The sequence below is a fragment of the Narcine bancroftii genome, chromosome 3 (genome assembly GCF_036971445.1).
Source record: "Narcine bancroftii isolate sNarBan1 chromosome 3, sNarBan1.hap1, whole genome shotgun sequence".
NCBI classification, from domain to species: Eukaryota; Metazoa; Chordata; class Chondrichthyes; order Torpediniformes; family Narcinidae; genus Narcine; species Narcine bancroftii.
In genome coordinates, this window is record NC_091471.1 from 207300243 (window position 1) to 207321824 (window position 21582).

The following is a 21582-nucleotide window of genomic DNA, read 5'->3' on the forward strand; positions in this document are numbered from 1 at the left end:
TGGACAGCCTATGCAGATAGTGGAAGGTGGTTAAGGATTAGCTCTTTTTAATTATAAGCAGAATCAGAGTCTGAGCTTATGTCAAAAAGTCTGAAATGAAATAGCATGCACCCTTTCCCCTTGCCTTGCTGAAGACAGGGCACATATGCCTGGTGTTTCACCAAATACAAATGTCACTACAATGTTAACCTCTGGATAAGAAAGCCCCAACATCTGATCTGGTGGTGCACATCTTAGATAGACCTAGTGAAGATGTGTTTTCATATTCATTGTGTTCCTTTTCTTCCACTATTGCCTGGTCAAGCCACACTACTTGGAAATCTGAGGATGAGAGAAACAAGAGCAAGGTTGTAGAGTGAAAGAGTGCAAGGGTGGTCATGTGTGTTGACACAGTCTGAAAATATATCCAATGGGAATTTGGAGGATTAGGTCATTGGGTGTGAGCAATTGATTGACTAGCCACAGCATCAGCATTGCCCCTTCAATAAAGGTCAATCATCAGAAAGCTTGGATTTCCTAGTGTGGTTTTCCTCTGGGCTTGGATCCTTATACTTTTGAATTGCCTGCAGTTCATATAGTGGAATATGTTCTGATAAAGTGGATGCTATAGCTGTTTAGATTGCAAAGTTTCCAAGAATGAGATATAAATGAGAGTTTGCAGGCAGTTCCCAGTGCGCTGGAAAGCATTGCAACATATGAACATTCGTAACAGGGATTGATTGTTAGAGGCTGCTGGTGAGGGATTAATGAATTTAGAAGTGTCTGAGACTTGTGCCACATTTGGTGTGATACATTAATATTCACTGTCTTTGATCACTCATGTAAAGTCAATGAACTTCTTGTCACTATTTATCCTTGGGATTAACTCCTAGGTGATAGTAATGTGGTAATTTAACCACTACCTGTACTTTACGATCTCCAAAGGGTGATCACATGCTGAACACCAGATGTGAAGGGCCTGGAGTTTGAACAAGGGGCACAGTTGACTGCTTTGAAATCACTCCAGTGGCTATGTGTTCCAATAATTTTAGAGTCAGGATGGTCTCCTTGACCTTGTTGATATAGTGCATCTAGCTTTTCACCACCACTACCATACCTTGGAGTCCCTTCTGACTCCTTTATTCCATTCTTAATTTCTTTCCAAGTCAGATCCATTTACAAATCAGGTCCCCACAAGCATTCTTGACACAAATATCTTCCATTTACAGGATTCAATAGACCTTAAACATTTCAGGCAAGTTTTAAGTGAAACAAGGAAGTTAAGATTTTGTTTTCCTGTTTATGTGTTCAGCCAATCAACACCACTATGAGTGTGGGCACACAGATATCATTCCAAAAAGTACTAATGGGCTAAGTTCCATGTATTATGATCTCTCCATAGGAATTTGGAACCATCTAAGCTGACTGTCAAAATATGAACACTCTGAAGTTTTTGACTGAATAATAATGACATAAAAGTGTAATTATTCAATACTTCACCAACCAGCATGTTCCAGTAATGGGCACTTCAGGGATAGTATCAGGGCATGGTTGAATCAGATTAAGCAACACCTGTCAAGTTCAGGTCATGCTTGGCAAAAATTTTCTTTTACAACAACAGAGATAAAGTGCTGGACCCACTCAGCAGGTCTGGCAGCAGACGGGAAAAGGTCATTAACTTGAAATATTTATTCTGTGCCGCCTGACCTGTTGAGTGACTCCAGCATTTTGTCTTTATTTCAGATTTTTAACACCTGTAGGCTTTTTACTTTGCTTTTTCAGATTTTGACTGCATTTACATAAGGGTTTGGCTACAGTTGACAATCAAGTCCAGAAGCAGTGCCTAATCATCCTAGAGTTTCCCGGCAGTACATTTGAAAATCCATCTCTTCCAATGTATAGTTAGCAGAGTTTTGACTCAATGGATGGGAAATGGGATTCTCAGCTTGAGGAGTAGAGAAAAGGGAAATAAATTAATTTTTACTTATTCTAACCTTAATATTTCATATTATTTATTTGCGGTAAAATATTTTAATTACTTTTTAATTTATTTTATTAAAGCATTATTTTTAATTATTTAATACAATCTTAATAGAAGAAATTTTTTTTTTAATGACAAACATTGAGGCTCCAGCACCAGTTGACAGTTGTCAGAGCCTTTCAGTAGCAGGGTCTCTTAAGTATGCTGCCTGAGCCTACTTGACGTGAGGGGTCAGTTTGAACAGTCTCTGCTCCCAGCCTAGGTTCAATGGGGGACATGTGGGGCACATTGGCAGCAAGCCAATCCAGCTTAATTAGGCCCATATTCTTTAATGAAGTAAATTGTTCCAAGGTACCGGTGTATGACTGCAAGGCAATATTTAAGGATGAAATACAATATGCCTTGGGCTGTTGGCAGTGAAATGTTTAGATCAATTCCCAGTCATTGTAATCAATGTTCCAATGCAAGCAAATAAAAAAATACTCAAGGATATAATTTATATCATTAGCTAATTTGAATACAAAGCCTGCACCCACTTAAAAAGTAAAGATTGGTTTGCATAAGGAAACCAGAAATGATATTATACACTGATTTCAGACCTGAAGTATTCATAATTGTTTTCATGTTCAAAAATACAAGCCGTTACACTGGCACATAGACAAGAAAATACAATTAACTAATTAATGTCAGTAAAAGCTTTCTTTTTCTTTCAAGAGTTCAGCACTTGGGACAGATTGAATTTCATAAAGAAGGCTTCATACAACTTCACTGTTAATAAGACACCCACTATAAAAATAAGGACATTGCCATGAGGTAAGGAGTTCCCTATCACATTTTCAGGAGGGCCCTGGACTACTTGATTTGTGGATTTTCATGATTTCAGTTTTACCAGGAAACAGAACTACTCCCATGATTTGGAAGTAGTTGGGCAAACTGTCAGATATCATAGGTCAATTAATTTGTCCTCCAGATTAATGTAAAATTCCCATTTAACATTTAAGAGTAAAGAAATTATATCTCCAAATAAATTAAAATGGTGGCAGAGATAAATCTCAGTTCATGTTAGAAGAAAATCTCTTCTTTGGCTTGGCTTCGCGTACGAAGATTTATGGAGGGGGTAAAAAGTCCACGTCAGCTGCAGGCTCGTTTGTGGCTGACAAGTCCGATGCGGGACAGGCAGACACGATTGCAGCGGTTGCAGGGGAAAATTGGTTGGTTGGGGTTGGGTTTTTCCTCCTTTGCCTTTTGTCAGTGAGGTGGGCTCTGCGGTCTTCTTCAAAGGAGGTTGCTGCCCGCCAAACTGTGAGGCGCCAAGATGCACGGTTTGAGGCGTTATCAGCCCACTGGCGGTGGTCAATGTGGCAGGCACCAAGAGATTTCTTTAGGCAGTCCTTGTACCTTTTCTTTGGTGCACCTCTGTCACGGTGGCCAGTGGAGAGCTCGCCATATAACACGATCTTGGGAAGGCGATGGTCCTCCATTCTGGAGACGTGACCCATCCAGCGCAGCTGGATCTTCAGCAGCGTGGACTCGATGCTGTCGACCTCTGCCATCTCGAGTACTTCGACGTTAGGGATGTAAGCGCTCCAATGGATGTTGAGGATGGAGCGGAGACAACGTTGGTGGAAGCGTTCTAGGAGCCGTAGGTGGTGCCGGTAGAGGATCCATGATTCGGAGCCGAACAGGAGTGTGGGTATGACAACGGCTCTGTATACGCTTATCTTTGTGAGGTTTTTCAGTTGGGTGTTTTTCCAGACTCTTTTGTGTAGTCTTCCAAAGGCGCTATTTGCCTTGGCGAGTCTGTTGTCTATCTCATTGTCGATCCTTGCATCTGATGAAATGGTGCAGCCGAGATAGGTAAACTGGTTGACCGTTTTGAGTTTTGTGTGCCCGATGGAGATGTGGGGGAGCTGGTAATCATGGTGGGGAGCTGGCTGATGGAGGACCTCAGTTTTCTTCAGGCTGACTTCCAGGCCAAACATTTTGGCAGTTTCCGCAAAGCAGGACGTCAAGCGCTGAAGAGCTGGCTCTGAATGGGCAACTAAAGTGGCATCGTCTGCAAAGACTAGTTCACGAACAAGTTTCTCTTGTGTCTTGGTGTGAGCTTGCAGGCGCCTCAGATTGAAGAGACTGCCATCCGTGCGGTACCGGATGTAAACAGCGTCTTCATTGTTGGGGTCTTTCATGGCTTGGTTCAGCATCATGCTGAAGAAGATTGAAAAGAGGGTTGGTGCGAGAACACAGCCTTGCTTCACGCCATTGTTAATGGAGAAGGGTTCAGAGAGCTCATTGCTGTATCTGACCCGACCTTGTTGGTTTTCGTGCAGTTGGATAATCATGTTGAGGAACTTTGGGGGACATCCGATGCGCTCTAGTATTTGCCAAAGCCCTTTCCTGCTCACGGTGTCGAAGGCTTTGGTGAGGTCAACAAAGGTGATGTAGAGTCCTTTGTTTTGTTCTCTGCACTTTTCTTGGAGCTGTCTGAGGGCAAAGACCATGTCAGTAGTTCCTCTGTTTGCGCGAAAGCCGCACTGTGATTCTGGGAGAATATTCTCGGCGACACTAGGTATTATTCTATTTAGTAGAATCCTAGCGAAGATTTTGCCTGCAATCACTGGTTCTTCTGTTAGGGGAAAATTAAACTTTCAAGATTGACACAGAAGAGGAGGAGAGGGAAGGGGAGAGAGGAGAGGAGCCAAAAAGGCAGTAGTGGATTAACCATAGGCTGAGTAGGCTGAAGGCTAGGGGCCCAGAAGGTAAGGGGGCCCGTTACAACCACTGGTACACCAATGTAATCACTTGTCAATATGGGCTCGCGTTAGTCCTGGGTCCACCCACCAATCAAGGCTCACGGAAGTACCACGTTCACCTGTCAGTTAGCAGTGGTGTCTCAGTCCCATCTATCAATTCTGTTGCGGACAGAAATGGGTGAGTTGATCATGGGAAACAAGGAAGACATAACTAATCTACAGGAAATTATTGAGGATCGGGGATCCATTGTGATGGAGGGACTAAAGGAAATAATTGTAAGTCGAGAAGTTGTATTAGTTAAATTGCAGGGATTAAAGGCGGATAAATACCTGGGGCCGGATAGTCTGCATCTGAGAGTGCTGAAGGAAGTAGCCCAGGAAATAGTGGATGCGTTGGTGATACCTCTTTGGATACTGGATTAGTTCCTGAGGATTGGAGGGTGGCCAACGTAACCCCACTTAAGAAGGGAGGGAGAGAGAAATCAGGAAACTACAGATCAGTTAGCCTGACATCGGTAGTAGGGAAGGTGCTAGAATCGGTTATTAAAGATGTAATTGCAGTACATTTGGAAAGTAGTGGTATCATCACACAGAGTCAGCGTGGTTTTGTGAAGGGGAAATCATGTCTGACGAATCTAATAGAGTTTTTTGAGGATGTAACCAGTAGAGTGGATAAGGGAGAACCAGTGGATGTGGTACATCTGGACTTTAGTAAGGCGTTTGATAAGGTTCCGCACAGAAGACTAGCGTATAAACGTAAAGAGCACGGCATAGGAGGTACGGTATTAAGGTGGATAGAGATTTGGTTGAGGAACAGGAAGCAAAGAGTAGGAATAAATGGGTACTTTTCAGAATGGCAGCCAGTGACTAGTGGGTTACCGCAGGGCTCCGTGCTGGGATCACAATTGTTTACAATATATATCAATGACTTAGATATGGGAATAGATAGCAGTATCTCAAAATTTGCAGACGATACGAAGTTGGGTGGCAGCGTTAGCTGTGTGGAGGATGCTAGGAGAGTGCAGGGTGATTTGGACAAGTTAGGCGAGTGGGCCAGGACGAGGCAGATGCAGCATAATGTGGATAAATTCGAGGTTATCCACTTTGGAGGTAAGAACAGGAAAGAGGATTATTATTTAAATAGTATCTGTTTAGGAAAAGGGGAGATGCAGCGAGTCTTGGATGTTGCTGTGCATCAGTTGTTGAAAGTGGGCGTGCAGGTGCAGCAGGCGGTGAAGAGGGCGAATGGTTTGTTGGCATTCATAGCGAGAGGATGTGAGTTCAGGAGTAGGGAGATCCTGCTGCAGCTCTACAGGGCCTTGGTGAGACCACACCTGGAGTACTGCGTGCAGTTTTGGTCGCCTTATCTGAGGAAGAATATCCTTGCCTTGGAGGGGGTGCAGAGAAGGTTCACTAGGCTGATACCGGGGATGGAGGGACTCGCATATGAAGAAAGGTTGGATAGATTAGGCTTGTATTCTTTGGAATTTAGAAGATTGAGGGCAGATCTTATAGAAACATAAAATTCTTAAGGGTTTAGACAAACTAGACGCAGGAAGGTTGTTTCCAATGCTGGGAAAAACAGGACCAGGGGCCATGGTTTAAGGATAAGGGGGAATTTTTTTAGGACTGAGATGAGGAAAAATTTCTTCTCTCAGAGAGTGGTAAATGTGTGGGATTCTTTGCCACAGGAAGTAGTTGAGGTCGGTTCCCTGTCAATATTTAAGCGTAGTTTAGATTTGGCCCTTGCGGCCAAGGGGATTAGGGGGTATGGGGAGAAGGCAGGAACCGAGTACTGATCAGCCATGATCATAATGAATGGCAGTGTAGGCTTGAAGGGCCAAATGGCCTACTCCTACACCTATTTTCTATGTTTCTATCAATTCGGGCTCCACCAGTCCCAATGCTACTTGTCAATCAATGCTCACATTCGTACTCCCACGCGAGTCTGAGGTCTGCCTCTTGCAGCAGAGCTCGGTTATGCAGCGTCGCTCACGGGAGGTTTACTTTTTTAAAAAAGACTCTCCCTTCTCCTGTCTTATTTTGTATCAAGATTGTTTTTTTTTAGAACTGATTTCATTTATCCTTTTGTAACTAACAGGCTTTTCAAATTATTCGGGGCTAGCAGACGGCTTCTCTAAGGTAGAGGTTTGTTTGATTCTAATTAAGTTTTTTCCTCCCCTCCTCCAACCAAATACCAACTGGTGCATACCCAGCACATGCCCAGTGGAGAAATTTAGAATATGTGAGGGCATCATGTCCAAAGGCTAATAAATGGAACAATTTCACTTTATTTTATTCAACAAAGGGTGGGGGCTGTGGGATAGGTGGGCAAGGTCGGGGGGTTGGTTTTACTAAAGTTCAGCCGAGGACCTGGGTGGTAGTTAATCTGCCATTGAAGAGGGGAGGGAGGAGAGAAAAAGAGAGGAGAATGTTGATAGATAATTATATCAAGGGACATGAAGCTAAATCTGGAAAACCACCGATCAGATGGTGTTATGAGATTAAAGCAGTTTTTAAATTATAATATTTTTTAATAACATTGTCTTCTATGACTATTCATGCCAACAACTGATTTTTAAAGTGTTATTCAAAATCTAGGCATCTTTAAATCAGTTGTTGAACAGATGTATTCATATTATTTTTCTGTAACATAGCCAACATTCATCACCGAAAAGAAAACCCTGTAAACACTCAGCCATTCAAGCAGCACCTGTGGAAAGAAAAAAACTGTTCATGTTTTAGGTCAAAGACCATTCATCAGAACTAAATTTATTTTCTTACAGATGCAGCTTGATTGGTGAATTCTTCCATCATCTTTGGTTTTAATTGATGTGGCAAGCAATCTCATTTCAAGAGATTATCTAGCAATTTACAGTGAAGCATTGGTTGATTATCTAGAAAATTGTTGTGAAACATCTCGAATATCTTGAAAGGCAAAAAATAATTGCAAGTTATGAGACATGGGGCTCAGAGCGACAGCATGGCTGTACAGTACCTACTCCAGGTTTGGACACCCCACTCATTACCAACTGTGGGATGCGAGGAAAGCTGTTATCTCCCCATCTCTGGGTACACAGAGGTTTCCTTCCCTATAGAAACACGCTCAACAGCCAACAATCTCAACCGAGTCTTAAATTTGGCTATTAATTCCATTATTTTGTGTTTAAGTATCATTTTGTTATGAAATTTCCCCTAAACTCTATTCCTTGGACTACCTGGTTTCAACTTGCATGGTAATATCTGGAGCATGCCCATTGTGAAACTCAGGTTTAGATATTATGAACTCAAACAGTAGAGCATTGTGCAAAATGTACAAAAGTAAAAAGAAACACTCACTTAATTTTAGATTAGTTTTCCAAATGAATCCAAGGGCCAAAATGTCATAAGGTCACCAATAAACGTTTAATGAAACAGCATCACCAATAATGATCAGATTACCTTTCTCAACTATCCCATTCCAATCCAGTACTATCAGTTCCCAGAATGAATACAGAACATTTAAGGTTTTCATATTTGCAAGAGGAAACAATTCCAGATATGCACAAAAATAATTTGATCTGAATCAAGTATCAGCAGAATTGTCCTCTTTGAAAGATTACTTAAAATAGTTTAGTGGAAGTGCATTGTTGTTTAAGGGAATAGAATATCTTCAGTTCCATCAGATGCCCAAGCTATTTTTCAGTCAAAGACCAGCAATACTTACTTGCCCCCCAAAAGGTACCAGAGAGAATAAAATCAAACAGTGCTGGTACGTTTTAAAGGGGTAAATTTGCTTAAACCATTCCTTACGTGTTTTTAAAAAAAACAGATAAGCACTTTAATAATGTGTTGGAGTACAGCAGCCACAGATGCTGAAATGTTACAAAGATTGTTAAAGTTACTACCATATGTAGTGCTTTACAGCTGAAGTGACATTAGATACACACGTGCAGCTTAAAAGTGCTTTGGCAGTTTCACTTAAGGCAAATGCACTAATGACTTTTTAGAACTTCTGGCAATTCAGCTACACACTACTTAAGTGCACACAAACCAGTACCTGGCTGCTGTGCATTGAGATTTCTTTCTGTATCCAATATGTTTTCAATTATCAAAGATATAATAGAGCTGCATTTGGAATAATATTTGAATGATTGAATGATTAAAAAGTTGTCTTGTTCTTATTATACTGAATCCTGGTATGTAATGGTAGAGCTGTCTTGCATCATGGAAGTCTCTAAGGATTGTTAAGGTACATCAGAAGCATCAGACTATCTGCAGCAATTTGGCAAAAATAGATAATAAAATCATTTGGTGCTAGCTCTAACTCTTTGTAAATACAGTACATCCTACCATGAAAAATATTTTAATTTTGATTGGAATTAGCAGTTTGGAACAAATAAGTCTGCACTGTGCTCGACAATGCTCCCTGAATCTAAGTTTGGAATCAAAAACAGATTATGCCAATTAACTTTTTATATCTTACACTTTTGTTTATTTCCCAGAACTTGAGCAAAAAGCACTCCTGATTCATTTGATGCCTCGTCATGTCTTCTCCTTTTGCCATCGACTTACCTCCCTTAGCACTGGGTCACTGACAGAATTCAGGTTGACAGCTCCTTCATATGTGAGGTAATAGAAGACATTGAGAGATCGAACAGCCTCAGGCCCTTGTTGTTTATATCCAAAAATCAGATCAATCCACTGGTGCAGTTGGCAGGAAACAAACTCACTCTCTAGAGCCTGTAAACCACAACAGAAGAGGAACATCAGTGCCAGATAATTTATTCAGTTTACCAAGAATTCATTTTATAAAACCTACTCAAGACCATGATACATTTGGACAATCACCCAATTAGAAAGACCATTATGCAAGAGTTTATAAACTTGAACATTCATTGTTCTGGCCTTTTCACCTAGCAATTGCCTATTCCTCAAGTACATAGGACAAAACAAATGGAGACAGCCTTCTGTTACTTCAGCTCTTCAAACTTACATTTTCTCAGCCTTTCAATGTCTGACTCACTCACATAAGGAAAACAAAATTGGGTATTCCCATTTCTTCCATCTCAATTTGCATTCTATTGCCAAAGACCATCTCACAATGACACCGCAGAGTGGAAATCTGAAGTGGGGGTGCTCTCTTTAAATAAAACTAGTTTCCCAGTCTCTCATTGGTGCTCATCACATATCCCAGTGTCCTGCCCTTCTTCTGGAGACAGGGTCAACTGTGAACAAATGTGCCACAAATCAAATCCATGCTTCATCTAGACAGCTGGAATGCTCGAGAAAGGATCAGACTATAGAGGAGCCAAAAATTCAGCCACTTCACTTCTATCAAGAAATAAATATTTTGAGTGAGAATTATGAAGCTGCTTAATGCTGAACATCAAATATGGTCTTGAAAATTTTGGAACATGCTTCTGCTAGGCTATCTAGTGTAGTGATGTGGGGAAGAGCTCTAGTGACTCATGTTTCAAGTTCATTATCATCTGACTGTACACATACAAGCAAACAAAACAGCGTTTCTCCAGACCAACACCACAAAGTTTCAGAAAGCAACATTAATCATGGCCTCAGAGATGGTCATGGTAATATACATGTATGGAAAAGTGTCCTCTCTGATAAGAGTGCATTTCCATCATGGACAAAAGGAACCATGGCAGTAAAACCATGGATGCCTACCACTCAGAAGTCCAATTGTGCTAAAAATCCTCCCTTGAGTTAAACTGCTGAATGATGGGGCCCAGCTCTTGATAGAAAGTCCAAGAGATCCTAACAACCAATGAGGAACACATCTTGTTTGAGAATGGACACTCTGAGTTGATCTGTTTAGCAATCGTCATGCAACTTTGCTGATTAAGCCACTTTCCAACAAGTATGAAGTATTGGAATTACATAATAAATAAATAAATAGGCAGACAGAAGTAGAGATTAACACACAAAAGTGTAGGTGTTAAGTTACAAATAAGTCAAATAGTGCAGGTACAAAAACAAAATGTTACAAAAACAAAGTGCAGGTTAGACAGAAAAATACAATTAAAGGTAGTGCAAGGGCCTATCTTTAATCAGTGAGAGATCCACTTAAGAGTCTAATAATAGCAGGAAAGAAACAGTCCTTGAATCTGAAGAGAGGGAGAGAGCGTGACTGGGACAGGATGGGTTCTTTAATGAGTTGGCAGGAGGTAAAGATGGAGTTGAGCGGGGATGTGGGGGGTGTTGATGAACTTCCTGTTTTGTTAGGTGTCCTGGTTTTGCAATGGTTTTAACTAGTCCTGACATGCAGAATTATTAAAATCCATTAAACGTGAAATGATTATCAACTTAAAAAAAAAATTGATTGAAAAGCCAAAACACGTAAATTATTAAAATACTGAATGAAACAGAAATAATTTAAAGAGGAATTTAACATCTCCTTTGCTCTATTATTCTCAGTTGTACAATCTCCATCAAAAGCAATAATGGTCTTGGATCTTCAGCTTGGTTGAACCTGACACAATATTTCCAATGTAATTTGTGTATTGCACTCAACCCCAGCATCTGAAGATTTTCTTGTTCATCTCCAGTGTGAAAGTGTTCTCAATCTGTCATTCAGTTCAGGATTTCCACATTTGATTTGGTTCCATTGCAAGAGGAAGGTTTGTCAGCAAAGTTGAGCCTTTATGTTACGTAGGTTTATCTTGCTTTTTTGATCAGTTATTCAAAACTTACCCATCTGTGACCCTTGAATGACAACTTCACATGAAATAATTAAAACCCAAATAATGGCCATAATATCCACTTGAAATTTTCTACCACATAGGTCACAAAATAATTCAAATAAAGTTGGAGTTTATTTTGCCTTGGGCTCTGATTGTTGAATTAGTTTCAATCTAAATATGTTTCATTTCTAATACTATGCAAGAAGATGTGCCTGTAATATTACAATATGGAGCAAACCAACAGGGCAAAATGCTATACTGTATATTCATGATTTAGAAAATACTTTTAAAAAATCTTTAATAATATTACACTGGTTCATTAAAGTGAGCAGATTGTTGACAAAAAGTGGAGCACCAATAGATAGTACAATACAAAGTCATGCAGAAGCAAAATTCCTTCAATATGTTCATATCAAGACAAGCTGTTTGATTGCCACTGCAGTCTCATGTCACATTAAAGCATGACAAACATTAAACCATACACTTAAATGGCAATTTATATCATTTAAATGTTTACTGCTGGAGCAGCTCATCATTCATTTAAATGTGACTTTCTGACAGCTAATTTCAGTTAATTTTCTGTATCCACTTAATTAGAACTTTCAATCAAGAAAGAAGAAGGGCTTGTAAATGTTTTGTGGATAGGATGACATTTTCTTCGTGTTACAATGAGATTGCTAAATTGTGAACCTTTCCCCATAATGAATTATCAGATAGTAGTACATCATGCCAAAGCAAAGACTGACCATATGGAAATGTGCTGCAGTGATTTTTCCAGACATATGCTTTGGACAGAATTTTATTTATGCTCACATATAAACTAAAACCACCTTCATTCCTAGAGTGCAATAGATAATTTGCAAACGTGATCCATACAACTGTGATAATAGTGGAATTGGCTATATTAAATGACAAGTGAATCTCTGCATATAAAATTACACCATTAAAAATTCAGTTGTAGCTATATATATAAGATTAAGGGAATTGTCTTTATGTTTGAACTGGTGAATTTATTATGGGTAACGAAACAGCAAAATGGGCAGAAATAAAATAAAGTAGAACATCCAAATTAAGTAATCTGTCTAAGTACATCTATTATCACTCCAGACAGGGGCCATCTTATTTGCTTTCTTATTAAGTGATCAGATTTTTAAAAATTGCAGTTATTTTTCCTATTTCACAATAAACAATGCATCTCATGATATCATCTTTAACAAAGAGTTGTGCCATCTGTACTTTAGAAGTGGAACTGGGACCTGGAATTATAAAACCATAGACACACACAAAAAGGAAAAGGAGGTGAAAAAAAGTAAGCATGACATTTTTTGCTTGATTCATACTGAAAACTTCTGTTTTAATACATTTACTTTGACTCTACAGTGGACATCAAAGAACACCTAATAGTCGAATTTTTAGGGTAAAATCTAGTTTGAAGGGAGGGAGGGAAGGTTGACTATTACAGACATACTACTTTTGACTGCAGTAAGTGCCTGCATCGTTCGAGGCAGCGGGAGTTCAGATGAGAGGGCTTCTGGGATCATATGTTAAGTTTGCTGTCGGGCATTGGGAGCCAGAGCCAAAAATAAGTGGTGGGGGGGGGGGGGGGAGAGAGGGGGTGGATTCAACTTTTATGCACAATATATATGGAAAATGCCAGATTTGAGGGCCAAAGTAAGGGTTTTGACTTTTATATGGTATAGACTATACAAATGGGATGAAATCTTCATAATGTTTCATTAAACTCAATTTTGTAAAGTTAATAGGCAGGTAAACATTTTAGTAAAGTATATTCTCATCAGCAAAATGTAGATCACCACATAGCAAGAAAGATATTTGAAGACTCATGCCCCATAGAATCAATGGCAAGATACCAACAATTCTATATGGACCCTTGGCCTGGTCTGGTCTGCCAGTAAACATGATCATGGCTGAACCTGTACCTTGAAATGACTTTTCTTCCTGATCCCATGCTGTCCAAATTCTAGTAAAAATTAAACTTACCCCTTGAGGGTACAAAATTCAAAGCAATAAGTTTAGGTCCATTGAGAATTTAAGAAAGTAAACTATAATTAATCAAACAATTTAAAAAAAGCAAGTGAAACTTTTGTAATTACAATGCTAAACATTAATACAATCCCAACATTGCTGAACGGTAGAATGGAAAATGCTTTGTCTTTATAATTTCGAACAGTGCAATTTAAAATGTTAATTATGTGGGATCCCTTTGTGGGATTGCCTCTCTGTCTCTGCAATCTCTACCAAGTAATCTGCTGGTAAATGAGGAAAAAAAAATCATTCTTCAGCTATTTACTGCAAAATCTAGGTTAATTTGTTACAGGGAAGTATGGGAGAAGGTGGAAAGGGGCAGTGCATCTTGATTAATGGTTTTCAACCTTTTTTTCCACTCACATACCACTTTAAGCAATCCCTATGCCATTGGTGCATATTGATTAGTAAGGGTTGCTTAAGGTGGTATGTGACTGGGAAGGGAAGGTTGAGAATCACTGCTCTCGACCCAATTGTTACTGAAATATTTTGCTTGAGAAAAATTGTCATTGGCCCATTTCCTTTGGAGTTATGAAACTGTGCACATAACGAGTCAATTAGGTACGATTAAAACAGTGGTTTTCAAACATTTTCCTTCCACTCACATCCCACTTTAAATAATCCCTTACTAATCACAGAGCACCTATGGCATAGGCATTACTTACTTTCTCCCCGTAACCTCTGACACCCTTACAAATCAAGAACCCATCAACCTCTGGTTTGAATCTACCCAATGACTTGGACTCCACAGATTCACCACCCTCTGGCTGAAGAAAATACTCCTCATCAGTTATTCAAGGAGTTACACAACAAGGAGATAGGCCATTTAGCCCTACCTTGCAACCAAGATGCCTTTCAACCTTTTCTATACATGCACCTGTTTTAAACTTTGTAACAATGCCCACCTTTATCACTACTGCTAGTAGCTAGATCCAAATGGATCACCCCCAAACAGAGGCAAATGGAACTAACTCATGTCGGCAACTTGGATAAGTTGGGCCAAAGGGCCTGTTTTGGTGCTGTATGAGTATGACTGAGTGAAAAAACCTGCCTCTACATCTTTTCCCTCTCATCCTGAACCCATGCTTCTAGTTTTAGACACCCCGAGCACTATACTTGCTGGAATTCAGAAGAATGAGAGGTGATCTCATAGAAACATATAAAATTATGTTTGAGATAGATACATAAGAGGGTAGGAAAGTTCTTTCCACTGGATGTTGAGACTGGAACTAAGGGATGTAGCTACAAGATTCGAGGGAGTAGAGTTAGGTTGGAGAAACATTTGCATAACAGGTGAATTAAGGGGAATAAGTGGGTAGGTAGAGCTGAGTCCATGGCTAGATCAACCGTGATCTTACTGAATGGCAGAACATGCACTATGGGCCACATGGCCTACTCCTGTTCCTATTTCTTACGTTCGTAATGATATTGTTCTCATTTCAACTATGATTAGCAACCTAATTTTATTTTCACAATATTGGAATAATAAATTCTAACACAGAAACACAATCCTTAACCTTGGATGGATGAACATGTTCCTAAGTGTATTCAAGAGCAAAAGTTTGATTTTTTTTTCTACCTTCTGCCAAAGAAACCCACAATATACTTTGACAGAAACACTGAAAAATCTCAGTGATCATTATCCCATCTGCAATTGGTTCAGAATGCGGCAGTAAAGCTCCTGACAGGAGCCAAGAAAAGGGACCATATCTTCTCTATTCTCATCTCCTTTCACTGGTTGCCAGTACAACTCAGGATAGATTTTAAAATTCACAAGTTTGTTTACAAAGCCATCAATGGATTACCCCCTCTTACAACACTGATCTCTTCAAGACCCTTCAAATTGACCAATTTAGGGTGCTTGGTTGTTCTGCGCTCAAATCACAAACTCAGGGGAGATGGCGCCTTCACAATAACAGCCCCCAAACTGTGGAACAATATTCCTCTCTCCACCAAATCAGCCCCTTCCTTTAAATCCAGACTGAAGTTGTATTTTTACTCGTAAGCGTTTTGAAGCGATTGTTGATGGTTACCTTGTTGTATGTACAATTCTAAACCTCGGGTACCTGTTTTATATTGTACTTTGAACAGCTGTTTAAGATAAGATGTAATTTATGGTCTGGTCAATGTGAGTTGCTTTAAATGTGTTATATAAATAAACAACTAAAAAAATGTTCAAATTAGTTTTTAAAGATACGGGTTTGAGGTGGCTTCTGTTTTTGACACATCTCTGTATTTTTATGCCTTATTACATTTTATCTAAAGTACAGCTAGAAATCATAAGTAATACTCTTTAAAACAAAAATCTTTATATTGCAATGATAGAGTTGACTCACTTTTATATGATATACAATAAAGTTATAATCATGCAATTATAAATAAAAATACTATGATTACATTCACAACTAAACCTAGGTGTCATGAAAAAATGTTAGACATTATTTGAAAACACTTCTAAATCAAATTTACTGTATATACCAATCAGTTTTGTGATTTTCTTTTTAGATTCTGTAGTAGAGTGCAATGTTGATTCCTCATCCTCTAAGATATTAGGCTCTTTGACAATGTAATAATTCTAGGTTGAAAATAGCTTTATTTTACAGCCACACAATGGAATAACATGGAACAGTTTTACAGATAAATTTAATTGACCTGCCTATCTTCCATGGTGCTTACTTAAATACTCCAACAGGAAAATTATCCCCAAATTTTTGTTCCCAATGAAAGCTAAGACTCAGATGTTAGAAGCCTTGATGCTCCTTTCCTCTTGAGCAACTGTTTCTTCACTGCTCTGCACTTTAACATCATAACTGAGATAGGTCAATACCCTGGATATCATAGTTACAGATATGCATCCTGCCAGTTACAATGCTGGCATACCATGGTGCTCTGCCTTGATGTAGCTACCATGCACATCCCTCTGATTATCATTTTAACTACCTCTGAAACCAATAAAAATGATTAATTCAAGAATCAAATGTAGCAAATGTGTTTATTATGAAACATCAGAGAAAGTCACAAGAATAACACATAAATGCTGGTTATGGTTTGCTCCATTACATAGAACATCCTATTATTATAAATGTGCCATGCAAACCTTCCATTCTTTGACATTTGCAAGTTAAGAACATGATTAAAATCTTGTAAACACAATTTTATGAAAAGCCAAAGAGACAGACAGATAGTGTCAATTCTGAAACTCAAATTAGCCTTGATAAAGCACCTGAATGTTTCATCAACAAGATATGTTGGATAGTCTTAAAAACTCTGTTGTATTTCCATAAAGGATATACAATTTAATTTCACATTATATACATCCTTTGATCAATAATTATAAGTTTTAGAGGCTTTTGGTGAGGAGTTTCCAATACAAAACAATTGCAATTAAAATTAAGAAAAATGAAAATTAATTGGAGATAGAAATGGCTAACTCAGTTAGTAAATGGGACTTAATATTTTTTGGATATTTTAAACATTTGTAATGAAGTGAGCTTAGAATGAAATGGAATAAGGGCCTCAGTTGCTCTTGGACTATATAATCAAGCTGAGTGCAATTTCTATTTTTATATGGCTTTCTTTCTCATTCATCAATTCTCTTGGTTCCTAGAATTATTTTAAAAACACATAAATACTGGAGGATCTCAGCAGATCCATAGGAGGTAAAGATCTATAACTGACATTTCGGGCCTGAGCCTTTCTTCAAGGTGTGAGGAAAAATCAAGCAGGTGCTTGAATTAAAATGCTGGGGAGAAGAGACAAATGAACAGGGGGAGGAGTACAGACTAACAGTTAAAAGGCGTTAATTGGATGTGAAGAGGAGGACAGGACCAGGATTTATTATCATGATCATGTCACAAAATTAGCTGTTTTTGAGCAGCATTACAAACATTTATATAAACCACCTTAGCAAATAAATAAAATAGTGCAAGAAAAGAAAAAAACAAAGTTAGACCGTATCTACGGTTCACTACGGAACTTGATGGCAGAAGGAAAGAAACTGTCCTTGTGCTGCCGAGTGCTCATCTTCAGGCTCCAGTACCTTTTACTCGCTGGTAGCAGAGGGAAGAGGGTATGGCCTGGGTGGTGGTGGGGGGGTCTTTGAAGATAAAGGCTATTTTTTCATGTAGATGTCCTTTATTCCTTGATGAAGTGAAAATTAGAGTCTGTGATGTTGCAGGCTGAGTTAACAACCCTCTGGAATTTTAACTTGTCCGGTGTGTGGCACCTCCATACCAGACAATGATGCACTGGCCAGAATGCTCTCCACAGTTCACCTGTAGGAATTTCCGAGAGTCTTCGGTGACACACCGAAGGAGAGAAGAGGGGGGGGGGGGGGGTGGGTGGGGGGGTGTTTTTGACTCAGTGAAAGCAGAGCTGGGGAGAAGGAGACAGAGGGAAAGGGAGACGGCCTTTAGGCATTGGGAAAGATAAGTGGGGGTGGGGGCTATCAGACAATGGATGTCAATTTTAATGACATTTGGGTGGAGGTACCCAGATAGAATATGAGGTGTTATTCCTCCAATTTGTGGGCGGTCTCAAAAGTTAACGCCAGTGGGCAACTCCCAGTGGCCACCCATTTCAATTCTCCACCCATTCCCTTGCCGACATGTCTGTCCATGGTCTCATGCACTGCTCCATCCGGATGGCATTAGCATTGACATTCATTTTCTGATAGCCCCCTGCTCCCCATCTTTCCCAATGCCAAAGGCCTGTCTCTCGTTCTGTCTGTTTCCTATCCCCCAGCTCTGATATCACAGAACCCAAAACAACCCCCCCCAATCAATTCTCACCTTTTCTCTCTGCTGTCCTCTTATCCAATTAACATCCTTTGTCTATGGTCTATGTTCATTTGTCCCTTCTGTCCAGCCTTTTAATTCAGACAGACATCTGTTTTTTTTTTACTCATACCTTGAAGAAGGGCTCAGGCCCAAAACACTGGTTACATATCGATGCTGCAAAACCTGCTGAGTTCCTCCAGCATTTCTTTCTACGATCACAGTTGACATCCATGTTTAACTCCTAGCATTATTTTAAGCTAATGGACAAGCTCTGTGCGCTAAGAATTTACCTGTATATTTCAACATAGTAATCACCAACTCATTGCATCAATAAAAGAGTAAAATATTAGTACTCAAGGCAATGCTTTTGCATCAAGCATCTCTGTCTTGGAACCAAACCAACACGCAAGCACCAAGAGGCTTCCAGACAGCTGCTGCTATATATTCAGATTAACCTGTCTTTACAATGGAATTAACTTCTTAATTTTAGATTGTTGCTATAAACAAATGTGTTGGAGAAATGCAGTGGATCACACAACATCCATAGAAAGTAAAGGGTAACCAATGCTTTGGCATGTTGTTGCTTTACATACTTCATTTTTCTCAGCATGAAGAAAATATTGTAGATTTTTTTAACAACTCTTGGAGATAACTAGAATATAATTTAACTCCTCAACTACAGCCAGTAAAATGGTGCAAGTCAAACAAGATAGAGGAGCTACAGGACAAAAGCAAAATTGAGCCCAATTTTAAACAAAAAATGAATCACAACATGTTTTGAATTTTAAAAATTCAATACAGGTTCTGAACATTTACACCACTCCAGAAGGTCTACAGTCCTCAACTTTACAACAGGGCTGAAGCTTAGTTTTGAAATTCCACTTTTGTTCCAGAGAAATAACTTCTAATATTTCTATGGTACAACTTACATACTAAAACACATTCAGAGAGTGTCAAGTGAGACAGTAAAAATATGATTAATTAAAGTATTGAACTGACAATCATGTCAATAATAATCATCCAGATAATTTTGATGCCTTGAAAATCTTTATTTCCTTGGGGATTGCAGAGACCAATATTATCTTCAAAGGGAGATTTGTTTTGATATTATGGTGTAGCAAGTGGCATGTAAGAAAATCACCAAAGATATTTTTGGAAGTCAGGAAATTTGTGTTTTTCCAAAACATTTTGATTATTTGAAAATATCTCAAATCATGAACCTTGAACTACTTGATCCAAATTGGAATCTATATGAACGTTGTTAATGACTGATAACTTTGTGGTCTTGAATGCAAGTGCTTGAAGTACTATGAATCAATACAGACGTTTCATATCATGTGCTCAACAAAAGGCAAGGATTACAATTTACTTAATCCGAGTTATCAGATTGAAGTAAACCATTGTGCCATTCTTTGCCAAAACACTAGCTATCTTTATCAGCAGAGGGCCACAGGAAATAACAAAAGGAGGTCAATCACACCTTTAGTACCTATGCTGCCATTCATTTACATTGTCCTAAGTGTCTGACCATTTAGTTTCAGACTTTATGGGTGATAGGTACCTCAGTCAGGGAAAACACCATCTGTGAATCTTCCTGTTAAGATCCATCAGGATTTATTTGCAGACCCAAAAGTACCATTTCAACCTGCAGAATGATTCCAGTCATAAAGTCTCTAGCCATTTGCAATCAACCCATGAAACCTGGTGCCAGGGCTACTGAAGATATGTAAAAAATTCTATGAATTATGGGTTCAAGGGCTATTGCCACTATATTAAAAGTGCTAACAATGCAACATTTATGTATGAAATAGTTCCAAACTTAATCAACCTGATATCCTGTTAAGAAATTTGTTCACCAGAATAGAAAAAATCTTTGGAATTTTCTGCAGGATCAGGTGTAGACTATAATTCAGGCAGAATTATTTTGTTTAAGGGAATAAAAGGAAATGGGGTTAGTTCAGGACAGTGCCACTGAGGAAAAAGATCACCCATAATATAATTGAATGGCTGTGTAAGCATGTGGGGACCTAAAGGCCCACTCTTGCTTCTAATTCTCATGTTGTTATATTAGAATTAAGTCTACACTTCAGACCTTCATGTTATCATCAATATATAACCACATTTTGAACATACTAACAGGAAACCTAAACAAAGGTGAATAATTGAGTCTACATCTTTCCCAAATATTGTGCTAGAATCACTTTTCTGTACAAAAACAGTCAGAAATATACAGATCTCGAGGAAGATGGGGGCTTCTGAGAGGTCAGGGGTTAGAATTTGAATCTGGTGTCATGGCTGCATCAGGTAGAAATCAGGTCTGGGTACCATTAAACTGAGTTTACAAGGCTTAATGATCTTTGAAGAATAACACTGAAAACGGGTTGAGCTATCCAGACAACCTACAAAAGCAAAATAAAATTTAACTTTATTTAATAGTTAATTCAAATATTATTACTTTAGAAGCATCGGATCCTTCTGGAAAAACATCAAGTTTTTCAGAACATTTCAGAAACAGTGAGAAAGGCAAATATTTGAGCTTGTGCTCACTTCTCGACTCCGTGACTAGAATTTTGGACAACAATGCTACCTGTTCTTTCATTCTATTACACTAACAAATTGGCTATACTATCTGTACAATAGACATTCATTTTCTTTCCCTACCACACATTAAGAAGTGATGAGTTACTAAATATTTTCTTTACATATTTCAATTACAGACAGCTAATTTACTCAGGTGGAAAGTTGGAAGCAATGGCACTAAAACTGCCATTTTCAACTTTTTTTCAGCTATGGCCCCCTTAGGACTTTTCAAAGTTTATGGACCCCCTTCCCTGTGAAGCAGCTAGGTTTTCACTTCTTCCGTAGTTCTCTCTGACCAACTACATAAAGAAAACATTAAAAATACTTATGTTACAAAAGGTGAAAAGAAAACAAGGTTTTGACTTAATGGTGATGTGGCCCCCATTGAGAATGGCTACATTAAAATATATTCTGTGGTTTTATCAAATTCTGCTCATCCAATTACTAGTATGCTCAAGGCAAAGTTGTTTTGACACCACTTACCAAATCCACTTTCCCTACCAAGGAAAGTGAGGCAGATGCATTGGAACAACAAGTTTCCTTTCAGTTACATTCCATTGTAAATATATTACTGTTCCTTCATTGTAACTGGGGCAAAATCCTGAAACTCTACTGAATGTCACATCACTGTAAACATCAGTGGCTGAAAGAGGTCGCTCACTCTTCTCAAGGGAAATTAGAGATGGACAATATATGCTGTCCACTTCACATGAATTATGAAGAGTAGGCTGCTCCATTATCTATTATAAAGGAATATTTTCACATTGAAAACTTCCGAGGGTAAAACA

At 38.9% G+C, this 21582-nt stretch overlaps 1 protein-coding gene across 3 annotated transcripts in view; it reads right to left on the reverse strand.

Annotated features, from left to right (window-relative positions):
- lrba (LPS-responsive vesicle trafficking, beach and anchor containing) overlaps positions 1-21582 on the reverse strand; it is an 871588-nt gene that overhangs the window by 105512 nt on the left and 744494 nt on the right. For 2 of the 3 annotated variants that reach the window (XM_069926436.1, XM_069926438.1), the window contains one exon: positions 9265-9432. The exons of the other annotated variant lie outside the window; for it this stretch is intronic. In XM_069926436.1, the coding sequence (XP_069782537.1) occupies positions 9265-9432 (168 nt within the window). The remainder of the gene's footprint in view (positions 1-9264; positions 9433-21582) is intronic. 3 annotated transcript variants of the gene reach the window in all.